Genomic DNA, 12462 nt, shown 5'->3' with positions numbered 1-12462 from the left:
TACAACTAAACTGTTTTTTAGATTTTACATAAAAAGTAAAAACATTAAACAAAAAGAAGATAATTTAGAACTTTAAGGGGAGCATAGGTTTTATAATGAAAAAAAAATCGTTGTTTCGATTAGTTTAGTTGTCTGGTTTTGTAAGTTAAAAACAAACATTGAAAGTGAAAATCAAATGAATAAATACTTTACACAATGAACAATGTTAATAACTTGGCCTCACATCTATGTTAATCCATAAAATACTATAAGTTTCATCACTTGTTACTCTCACATTAAATCTCACAGTTTTTAATCGAGTTATAATAATTTATATCGTTCTAAGAGTTTTTGCTTCAGAAGTTACTAATTTAATATTCAATTTACTTTTTTTCTTAGATATTTGAAATTTATAATTATCTATGTATCTTATAAAGAAACATTATTCAAGATATATACATTTATTATATTTAATATTACAATTTATTATTTATTTAATTTGTGTTAAAAAGTGAAAACCCTTCAAAAAATAAAAATATATTATTTATTTTAAAATTGTTAGAAAGAGTATTGTACAACGACTATCAGGGCCATCTTCGAGAATCTATATGTCTCGGACGGGCCGAAATAAAAAGGTCCGTAAACCCTAACAAGTAACGAAATAATATAAGCAAAAAAAATTTTTAGGCCTTATGTAAATGGTTTTTTGTTTGGTTTAAACAATTAAAATTTTAAATGGGCATACTTGGTAAACCTTTTGTATAAATAAGTTTAAAAATGTCTCAGGTGATACTATAGCCTACAACCTTTTGGTTGAAAGTCATACCCCTTTACCACTAGAATAAGCTAGTTATTCTATAATTAGGTAAAACATTAAATATACACATTTTCTTCATAAAAATATGTAGATAAAAAAAAATTGTGCCCCCAAAATTAAATGCTCCGGTCAGTTGTCACGTTGCCCTATGCCCGAGCCGGCCCTGACAACTATGTATTAGAAACATTAAATTGATTTATTATTTATTATATATCAATTATTTATTAAATATCGTACTTTTATAAATTATTATACATGATATACATGGGTCTCGTACTAATATAATCATATAACCTGAATGCACGGTATTATTATTTAGTCTATAGTAAATTACTTGAACGATAATTGTAGTCCAAATTTATGGATCGTGTGGTGTCCTTCATTATTATAACATACTTTTCACTTAACATCTCGGCCGATTAATTAATACTCTAACCCAAACCAATTAAGATTTTACTTTTAAATGATTATTTCTGTAACTTAACCACTGGCCTGTTAAAAATTTAAAGCCCATACATTTTCTGATTTGATTAGTGATTACATATTATTAATTAAATACACGATAACATTTTAGTCTTTATGTTCGTTCGTCAGTCTTGTTCACTAGTTCTTGAATGGGATGGCTTTGATCACGACTTCATGGTAAAGCGCTGCTAATGCCGCCCCGACGAACGGTCCAGCCCAGAACACCAAGATCTGTCAGCACGCAACAAGAACAAATATAACCAAATTCATATAAAATTTGTATATTAAGTATTTGCACAATGCTTACGTGATCATTCCATGCGGGATCCTCGTTGTAAATAATGGCAGTTCCAAAACTCCTTGCTGGGTTAATTCCCGCTCCAGGGATCGGAATACTGGCCAAGTGGACCACAAACACCGCAAACCCAATCGGCAACGGCGCCAATAACTTAAAAGCAACACAAAATTCCATTCCCAAATCATTCATCTATGGAACGACTGCTCGAGATCAAGCCAAGCTTACCCGAGCTCTAACCCAAGTTCGAGCTTTTATTAAGGCTCATTTTGTAAACGAGCTCGAGCCCAAGCTTTCGAAATACAACTCTAAATGAGCCGAGCTCAAGCAAGCTAATTTAGTTTACACGCTTGTATAATATTAAAGATTAATTACCTTACCGGAACGTGAGAGTCACGAGCAGCGCGTTTGGTGTTGGTGGCTGAGAAGACGGTGTAAACAAGAACAAATGTTCCGACGATTTCAACACCGAGGCCGGAGAATTTGTTGTAACCTCTGCGGATCCAGTTAGTGCCACCGCCGCGTAGTTGGTATTCATCGTCGCCTGCGAACCATTTAACTACCTCAGCCCCGCAGATCGCACCAAGGCACTGCATCACCATGTAATATAACGCTCTAGTCAACGATAATTTCCTCGCCAATAGCAAACCAAATGTCACCGCCGGATTAATATGTCCCCCTAAAAAAACTGTTTCTTCAAAAAAGGTGTATTGTGGGAAATCCTTTCATTTTCGTATGGTTTTTGAGACCTTTCACATAGGGCTGTAAGCGTCCGGCTGTCAGTTTGCTGGAAAGTTCATTTATGTTCGTCTATTTAATAAACGAACTAGACAAGGACAAAAAAAAATTATTTGGTAAGCTTAACGGACTAACATGGACAAAGGCAGTGTTCGTTCAATAGTGTTCGTGAGCGTCCGTGTAATAGTGTTGTGTATGTTAAAATTCCTTGAAGAATAAAGAATATGAAACTTGATTCTCGTGAAACACTAGAAAATTGTGAATTTTGAAAACCAAAACATTATTTTGATATGATTATATATTTAGTTACTCTGTTAAGTGTTAAGTATTTGAATATCATGTGGTGTAATGTGACATTCGTCAATTTCGGGTCTTGTTTGTATTCGTTTTTGTATTTGTTTATTATGTTAACCGACCCGATTTGTAAACCGAAGCTTATGTTATAATCAAAATGATGGATTTATGTTACAATATTGTTTCACACTTGTTGGGTCTTGAAAACATCCTACCTTTATTTTTATTTTTATTTTATTTATTTATTTTTTATTATTATTATTATTTTTTTTTTGTTTTTGTCTTGATCCATTTTGCATGAAAACTTTTGTGTCTCACACCCATATTTGACCACCAACATTACCCTATATATACACCACCTTTCCTCTTCATTTTCCCTTGCTACAACTCCAAAAAAAAAAAAAAAAAAACTATCTCAAACATCAAAGATTCAAGGTTATCTTTTTAAGTGTTCTTGAAAGTTTTTTGTCTTTCATCTTAATTAGTTTATGTAGCCTTATTAATACTTGTTTATGGTTGTGCAACATATATATAATATACACCCCTTGTTTACCTTTGGTAGTTACTTCTCCGATTCCGGTCGGTGAGGTTTCGGACCTCATAAGGCAAGGCTTCATGGAGGACTTCGTGTCCTTGATATATATACATCTATATAACTTGTTCATACATATTAATCTTGCTTATTTTAGTTTGTTGGTCATGTTTACAAGTTCCATGGTTATGGGATTTTAAGAGTCTATGCTTCGGTTTAACCGTAAATAGCTCTAAACCGTCAACCAAACTTTGTTACTAGTTTTGTTAAATAATTGTTTAAACATACTTATTGTTAGATCTAAGTTTCTAAAATCATTTTTACAAATTCTATGGTTATGGGTTTGTAGAATCTTACCTCGGTCTTAACCCGAAACACGATCCGAACCGAAAACCGAACTTTTGTTTAAAGACTTTATTGTTAACTTTGGTTGTAAAACTTAAAGTATTTTTTTTATTTGTACATTTTTATACAAGTTCTTTAGTGTTTGGACATGTAGAAACCATCTATGAACTTGTTGTGAGATGGAAACCGAACCAAACCGATTCTTACTCGCTTAAGACACACAAGTGTGTGTTTTTTTAGCCATCAGACTTGTATATTTCTTTAAAAATAGTTACAAATTTATTTTTAAATATTTTCTTAAGTACTTGGAAATGTTGGATCCAACTTGATCTCATAACAAAGTTTGGACCGACAAAACCGAACACTCGTTTAACGTGCGTTGTTAGTTCTAAAACAATAGAACTATATACTTGTTTAAGTCTTATTAAATTTTATTGAATTATCTCATAACATTCAATATTTTGGAAAGTTGACTTTGGGTTTGACCAATTATCAAGACCCGAACCGACAACCCGAACACTCGATAAAAAAAACCGTTTTAGTATCTTTATTCCAAAGGGATTTGCATTCTTGCATTTTACCCGCCTTATCACTTAACATAGGTTGAGTAAATATTAAGGTTAGATACTTTAACCCGGTTTCGAGCAAACTTACATTTTTAAAGGGTTATTATTATATATTCTTAAATAGTTACATTTTAAACCTTGAACTTTAATTATTTACATTTCTCAACATTTATTTTGTTTAAAGACCTTCAAGACAACCTTTCTAAATTCAAGACTTCTTTTCTTTTTAGGCATTGTGCGTTAAACTCGTCGTTCCGACAAATCTCCAAATTATCATCTTTCAAGTTTATTACTTGAAGGTGAGTACTTCATACCCCATTTTCCATCTTTTATTTTGGGGGTGACATTTCATACTTATTCAACAAAATGCTTTATATTTGAATCTTAAACCACAAACGTAGTCGTATACTTTACCTAAATAATTGCTCGATTTGGTGTTATATGCTTATATGCCTATGTGTTTATCGCTTTTGGTTGGTGGGACTATAAAATCCTAGACTATTTGGCATCCCCTTATAGCAAGGTGTCGTTAACGTAATGCAATTAACGATAACTATAAAATCCTAGACTATTTGGCATCCCCTTATAGCTAGGTGTCGCTAATGTGTTTAGCGATATCTATTTATCCAAATTAACACTTTTATTTATCGTTTAGTATGCAAGTTTTGTGGCTATCTTTATTATATACTAATATGATTAAACTTATGAATTGCTCACCGACCTTTGTGTTGACAACCTTTATTTTATGAAATGTTGTAGGTTTGCATCTTGGTTGATTTATGATTGTGAAGAAAACGACATCAAAGACCTTAGGATATTAGTAAAAATGAACAATATCAATTTGCCATATTTTGTGATATTTTGTTTATGGTTATTTTATGGATAATTGCTATGTGACATTTTCGATGTTGTGAAATGAAATGAGTTTATTAAATACTGTCACTTTAATTAGTGTCATGTGCTTATGGACAATCGTTACACCTCGGCATGTTCCGCCGCCTTTGGTCGGGGTGTAACATGTAATGTTTATTGTTTATGTTAAGTACTTTGATATGGTTATGTTTGTTTGCCCATTATCGTTCATTAGGTTCCACTGGTGTTTGTTTGTCCGTTAGTGTTCGCTAGTGTTCGGTTGTCAACTATTGTCCGTTAGCGTCCATTTACAATACTAACGAACGGACACAAACTGACACAGGCAAACTCAAGTCCTTAGTGAACGAACACGGACACAAATTTTCGTTATGTAGGGTGTTCGTGAACCATTCGTTTGTCCGACAAAAGCTTAACGGACAAACACGGGCAAGGTCTCGTCCGGTTCGGTCCGCTTACAGCCCTATTTTCACATCTAGTGTTTCTGTATTTTGAAGCCATGCACGGTTTGTTGAGAAATAAAGACCTATTTAACACGGCTAGGAAACTTGCAGACAAACTGTGGTTTAAAACCACGAAAACACTAGATATCAAAAGGTCATAAAATCCATAAATAAAATGATTCGGCTAACTAAAAACTAAAAAAATTCACCAGAGACTTCGTTGGTGCAATAGACGAGCACAAAGATCATGCCACCAAATGCCCACGCGATGCCTAGGAGACCAATGCCGTTGCATCTCCCCGGAGACTTAACAGGCTCCATGATTGCCAGAACGGTGACCCATAGGAACAAACAAGCAGCGATGAACTCGGCAATCCCAGCTCTGTAAAAGGACCACGAATAGAGCTCCGCTCAGCGGAGCTCGTAATGGTTCTTGGTGGTCCTTATCGGGGGCATGCGTGGCCGTCCCGATTGGTTGTCTTTCCAGGAACTTGTTTGCTCCCAACCTAACATCCTCTTCCTCCATTTTGCTTCTAGTTTTAGCATAAGAACAATTAAATATGTCGTTCAAAATGAGGCTGGGATTTAATAATGTTATCTACAACTTATATTTAGATTTAGAGGAGATAAACCATAGTATATTCTCATTTTTAAGTCTCAAAGAATGAGATATAGTGTGTGTCGAAAACGATGTCAAATAATATAAGATTCATACAATGGTTTTTGGGTTTCAATCTATTTGGAGTTGGTGTTTTATACGATTGTCGTGTTGTTGTATCATGTATGCAACTCCTATTTAAATGACTAACATGAAAAAGATATGTTGACGTTATTGGTAGTATGATGTTAGAAGGTCGGCATATTAGTTTATTATGATTATGAATTTAGTAGAATGAGTCAATGTGGAATTAGCAATACTAGCTAATAGCCGGATAAAAAGGGTGGTATGGTTTGATCCCAAAAGTTATTGCTCCATTTATGAAGCCCATGGTGACGAAAATCCTTTACCATGTCGCTCCTGATCGGGCGTTGTGGTTCGTTCGGTGCTTTGTCGGCCCTCGTTGAGATCCACAAAACAACTTGCATCCAAACCGCTAGTCATGTTGCCAGGTGTCTCTAACATCTTCCCTTTTAAACTGCTCATTTGTTGAAACATTTGGGACAGTACCGCCCACTTAAAGTAATGCAGAGAACGTCCCAAACATACATATGTTGGAAAACATTATGTTTATCATGATATTGTTTAAGTGTTTCATTTCGGATGCAAGAGTTTTTTATTTTATTTTATTTTATTTTAACAGACTGTACAATGGTGTTTGTGATTACGTTGGTAGTACTATTGGTTCGAGTCACATACTCATATTATGGTGGGTGCATGTTTAAAGAGAGCTTTTTTTTTGCCTTATTTTTAGTTGACAAAAAAAAATTAGAAGAAAAAGAAAGTGGAGTGTATTAAATGGGTTATTATTATTCTTTATCTTTATTAAGAGGGGCGTTGGCAAGTAAAGAGGAACGGGTTTGATCGAACCCGTAAGAAAATTTTTTTGGTGTTATATATTCGAGTATTTCGACATCACATCCATAGAAATTTCAGCATCGAACCTGTAAAAGCATTTACATTGAACCCTTAGAAACCTTGATAGCGAACCTTAACATATATTTCAATTAAAAACCCATTTAGTTTGACTTTTGCCATTTTCATTATGTGACTCGACAGCAAACCCCGATATTTAGTGATAGACAATCGATCGGCCGTCTCTCGAAAATTTCTAGCCCGTAGGAAAAGAATCAAGGCTACGCCACTGGTTTTAACGGTAATATTGCCATTTTAGTTCTTATTTGTTTTAACTTTTATTTTACTGTTTTAATAAGGATAGTTTTACACCACGTACAAGTATTGAGACAACATGTTTAAAAAAGGAGAAACTTGATTTCGAATAGATTAACTTACAAAGTACGACAATACAATATAAGCCCACAAAACACTTCCATGGGGCTTTTCATACGCACTCAATCCACTTAAAATGGGATTTCATTATTTGAAAGAAAAAAAAAGATACCACTGTCTAATTACATACATAGAAAACATTTTAGATCCACTTCTTCACTTGTTCTTGAATGGAATGGCTCTGATCACCACTTGGTGGTAAAGTGCCGCTAATGCCGCCCCGATAAAAGGTCCTACCCAGAACACCCACTGTCAACAGACACCACAAAACCATTATCAGTATTAGTCAAATTCATATAAAGTTTCTATTTTAAAGATTGGTACAAAAATGCGTACGTGATCATCCCATGCGTGATCCTTGTTGTAAATAATGGCGGCTCCCAAACTTCTAGCCGGGTTTATTCCAGTTCCAGTGACTGGAATAGTCGCCAAGTGGACCAGAAACACCGCGAACCCAATTGGCAATGGTGCCAATAGCTAAAAAGTAACACAAATTCCATACCCAGATTAATCTTAATTTGATCTTTTCGTCTTATTATCAACACAATATATAGGATCCATGAATTTATATGAATGGGCCAAAATGGACAGTCAAAATAGATGGGTCAACACAACTAATATATTTAGTTTCAAATTATTGTTACCAAATGAATTTTAATAGCTAGTTAGCATTTATAGTATTTATTATATATATGTACTATTTATCGCAATAAAATTAGTGATTAGTCTTTATATTACATGATAAACCCTTAATAATAAATAGATGTAAAATATGTCAGAAATGCTTAGAGCATTCCCAACCCGTCCCTCGTTCATATCTCTATAATTAAACGAAATAACACTATATATGTCAATCATTTTCAATTAAATAATAATTTTTTATATCTTTATTAAAGACTAGGAATCGATCGTACCGGAACGTGAGAGTCTCTGGCACTTCGTTTGGCATCGGTGGCCGAGAAGACGGTGTAAACAAGAACAAATGTACCAATGATTTCAGCACCAAGGCCCGAGCCTTTAGTGTAGCCGTGGGCAACCGTGTTAGCACCACCGCCCAATAGTTTGTATTCGCTCCCACCTTCGAACCCTCTAACAACCCCGGCGCCGCAAATTGCACCAAGACATTGCATCACTATGTAATATAAAGCTCTAGTCAACGACAACTTTCTCGCCAAAAACAACCCAAATGTCACCGCCGGATTAATGTGTCCACCTGAAATTGACCAAATAATATTTAGTTAATTACTCAAGCTGATCAAGTTATGTGGTTTATAAGAGTATTTAAGAATATGTTAATTTGTCGTTAAAAAAAGCCAAACATGCTAAATTTTGTGATAAGCTATTAAAAACTCAAACCGATATATTTAGGAGTATGCTAGTTTGCCGTAAAAAAGTCAAATGTGTTGACTTGTGAGTTGTGACATACCCGATATTCCAGCAGTGCAATAGACGAGTGCGAAGATCATTCCTCCGAAAGCCCACGCAATGCCTTGGATGCCAACGGTCCCACATTTTGTCGGTGACTTAACCACCCCCATAACCGTCAAAACCGTAACATATAAGAACAAAAATGTAGCAACAAACTCAGCAATCCCAGCTCGGTAAAATGACCACGAAGAAAGTTCGGACGCCTCAAACAACGGAGCCGGTGGTGGCTCTTGGTAGTCCTTATCGGGGACTTGCGCCGCGGTCCCGATTGGTTGTCTTTCCCGGAACTTGTTTGCTCCCAATCTAACATCCTCTTCCTTACCCTCCATTGATAATATTATTTTTATTGATTATCTCTAGTAGGAAACTTACTTAGTTTGTAGATGCGTGAGTGGTGGTGAATGTGGTGGTAATATATAGGAGGAAGTGGTGGGGTACGTTGAGGAACAAAATGGTCTATTATATGACCGCCCAAACAAAATAATGGAAGTGAAGTCGTTAATTACTGCTAATGGACAATAACGTTGTATTGGTCGGTTAACTTCTACATGAAAATAACATGTTTATTATTTGGCGAGATATAGGCCACACACGTGTCAGAAGATGAGTGGGGTGTTGTTTGATAACGACTCACGCCGCCCCATATCCAGTGGCAGAAGATTATTAATCTTAGAATTATAGAAATATTGGATTTTATAATGGTTAGCGTCTAATTTATATAGTTTAGTGAGTAATGATAAATTTAAGAAATGATATTATGTGAGTTAACAATGCCTTTTCTTTTCACGTTTATTTTAGTTAAATTAAGTCACTAAATAAATAGGTCTAAACAATCTGGGACCTAGAGGTATAATGTATAAAGTAGAGTAAATGGACCTCTAGGTTTTTAAGAAAAGATCAACAACAAAATAATTTAAAAGTATTGTTGTTGATTTGATCATAACTTATTCGAGTTCGCTCTTACACTATCCTCGATTTTATTTATATACCAAGGCTTGATAAATCAAAATAAATATCAAGATGAAAATATGGTGAAGCGTTCTTAACTCAGTAGAAATTTGTTGATAAATACCGTCTTAAATCAAGACTGCAAACCCGTTTGTGCATCTCTGCTGATATTTAAAGTTGGGCAATGGAGCCACAAATTTATCAATGCTTTGGATCATTTGGATGTCAATTATGTGGGCTAGAACTAACAAAGACTGATCAAAAAGATTAAAAATAAATATTAAATTGTGACCGTTGTTTAATATATTATTATTGCGTTTTGTTAATTAAATTGATTAGTATATTGGTTTAACTACTTCGTTGGTCTCATAAACAAAATAGAATTTATAGATCCAGTTAATTTGGAATGGTGACTGGGTCAATTCTGGACAGTTTTTAACTTGTGACATCAAGATAACGCAAAAAAACATATTGACGTAATATTCAATTAAATATACAAATAATAACATTTCAAATAGAACAATCCACAAAATATGCACCAAAATTTCAAATCCAATATCGCGTGCATAAAAGTCATTTAAATGAAAGTGTATAAAGAACAACTTTTATGTATATCTGTTGAAATATGTGTATATATTTCTAATTCAATATCAAACATATGATATATGTAATTGCTATAATTGTTTGTGCTTTTTATTGTTTCATAAATTGGGCTGTTGCTTAGTCATATACGGGCTTGTAGTTTTTTTTTTCATACGCAGTTTGGCTTGGTCTATGCATCTTGTTGGGCTTGGCCTATATATACTACTGAATAAAGAAAATAGAAAGAGTTGTGAGATGATGGTGTAAAATAGGGATACCGTCGTCTTTAACTCTTGATTGTATTTTTAGATTCTGCCAACCCCAAAATGATCTCATTCATTCAATAACTCCATCTTCAACCAGATTTATGGAACTGATTACGGGCTTAGTTTGTTTTTTTGGTTTTAGAGATTTATTGTTCTATATCTTTGTCTTCGTTTACGTTTGTTAGAATTTCATCTTCGTTTCCTGATGAAATCATATGTTGATCATTGTATCTGTTTGATATCAGTTCTGTTGTCTATATTAAGTGTCAATTTGTTGGTCTTAAACGTCTTGATTATGAAATAAATGTTTAGATTTATTGTACTATATCTTTGTCTTCATTTGTTAGAATTTCATCTTTGTTCATGATGAAATCATTGTGTCTTTTAAATAAAATGGCCATAAAGGAATATATGCTGATTCAAATAAACATTTTGTTAGCATGAGTATAGAAGGTTATAGACTATAGTTAACTTTTTATTAGCTTGAGTATTTAAGGCTTAAATCGTAGTCGTCAGAGCAGTTGAAATTGATATAAAAGTGCTCCTATTCTTAAATTCTTATCGCACAACAAATTTATGATTTCACCACTGTGTATAATCATTTATCGCTTTAAAAATGGAATTATAACTTAAAAAAACAATATATGAGTTAGAAAATATATTTAACTTTCGTTTATAAGCAAAATACATACTCTCTTTATGTACGATGAAACAATATATATTAGAATATCGTTTACAAAACAAAAGGGTAAAAATCAAAACAAGTGTCTGCAACAAGAATCAAGCAAAAGGGTAAAAATCAAAACATGTTAGAAACGAGTCTTTAAGATGTATTTCACGTTTGCATTAAGATGACGTCTCTGCCTACTATAGTAGTACATAATCGGAACACTAAATGTACAGCTGGAGAAAACTTGTAAGTTTGAGATAGCACAGGAATTTTTGCATTTGACCATTTGTAAAAATGAAATAAACGATACTATTATAAGTCATTCATGTCTCTCGTCTATCATGTGTATCAGTGTATAACAAAATGAATCAGCAAATTCTATTTATAGCTACCTCAAAATAAACTGCTTAAATAAATCGATATTCGTGTACTAAACTAACTTTCAAACAAACTGGCATTATGTTATCGACAATATATAGTTACTAAAGCTTATTGCATTTGCGGTGAGCATCAAAAGTCTATAAGACAACTCGGAGGCTGGCATCGTCTTTGGCAGACAAAACTTTAAAAACATTTGAATCTATGAACCCAGAAAACTAGTTTCGAAAAAAGTAACAAAATCAAAACGAAGGCATACATAATACTTACAGCCCGTGCAACCATGCATGCCTAGCTAGTGTTGGAATATAACAGGACTATCAAAGAGAGTGCAAACATACAAATTATCAATTAAATAATTTGTATATAAGTATAATTATTTATTATCAAACTTAATGAAAAGCCATATTTTTTGTAACGATAAGACTGCCTGTATATTTGATTTTACAATACCACATTTGTATATGAGCATATGATGAATTTGCATTTTAATTAACAAATTTAATTTTATATAACCGCCCATGTATATTAGGGATGAACATTTGGTACCGAGTTCCGACATTGTAATGATAGATTCGGTATCAGTATTTTCGGTACCGGTATGAGACGGATACCATATAAAGATGAGCATTTTGTAATGAGTATCGGTACCGTAACGATAAATTCAGTACGGTATTGATATCCGGTTTTCCAAAAAATTTGTATCACTATTTTCAATATGGTTACTGTAGCGATCTTATAACTGCTAGTCTGTTATATATTCAACAAATAATTATGGTATATATTTAGCTAGCGTGTAATTACTAAATTTTAGAAGCTTGGTCATTTACGGCTGTTTTGAAATGTTCAAACTGGTCTACAAAAGTTCAAGTTGAAGTGGTTGACTGGTCTACAATTA

The 12462-nt window shown here is 33.6% G+C and overlaps 2 protein-coding genes and 1 pseudogene across 2 annotated transcripts in view; 1 reads left to right on the top strand and 2 right to left on the bottom strand.

Annotated features, from left to right (window-relative positions):
- The window catches only part of LOC143530850 (uncharacterized), a 207031-nt gene that overhangs the window by 46561 nt on the left and 148008 nt on the right, over window positions 1-12462 (top strand). The window lies entirely within an intron of this gene.
- Window positions 1894-5870, bottom strand: LOC143530875 (aquaporin PIP1-2 pseudogene; annotated as a pseudogene).
- On the bottom strand, window positions 7408-9083 carry LOC143530849 (putative aquaporin PIP1-4). Its single transcript, XM_077026280.1, has 4 exons — window positions 8719-9083; window positions 8207-8505; window positions 7629-7769; window positions 7408-7541 (listed from the first exon to the last, which is right to left on the bottom strand). Exons 1-4 carry the CDS (start codon window positions 9047-9049, stop codon window positions 7449-7451), a joined length of 864 nt encoding a protein of 287 aa, XP_076882395.1. The 5' UTR covers window positions 9050-9083; the 3' UTR covers window positions 7408-7448.

This window comes from Bidens hawaiensis, unplaced genomic scaffold, assembly GCF_021521415.1.
Source record: "Bidens hawaiensis isolate Kalapana, Puna unplaced genomic scaffold, B.hawaiensis_p1.1 tig00009039_1, whole genome shotgun sequence".
Classification (NCBI taxonomy): domain Eukaryota; kingdom Viridiplantae; phylum Streptophyta; class Magnoliopsida; order Asterales; family Asteraceae; genus Bidens; species Bidens hawaiensis.
The sequence above is the reverse complement of the archived record's forward strand: the minus strand, read 5'-3'. Positions and strand labels throughout refer to the sequence as shown.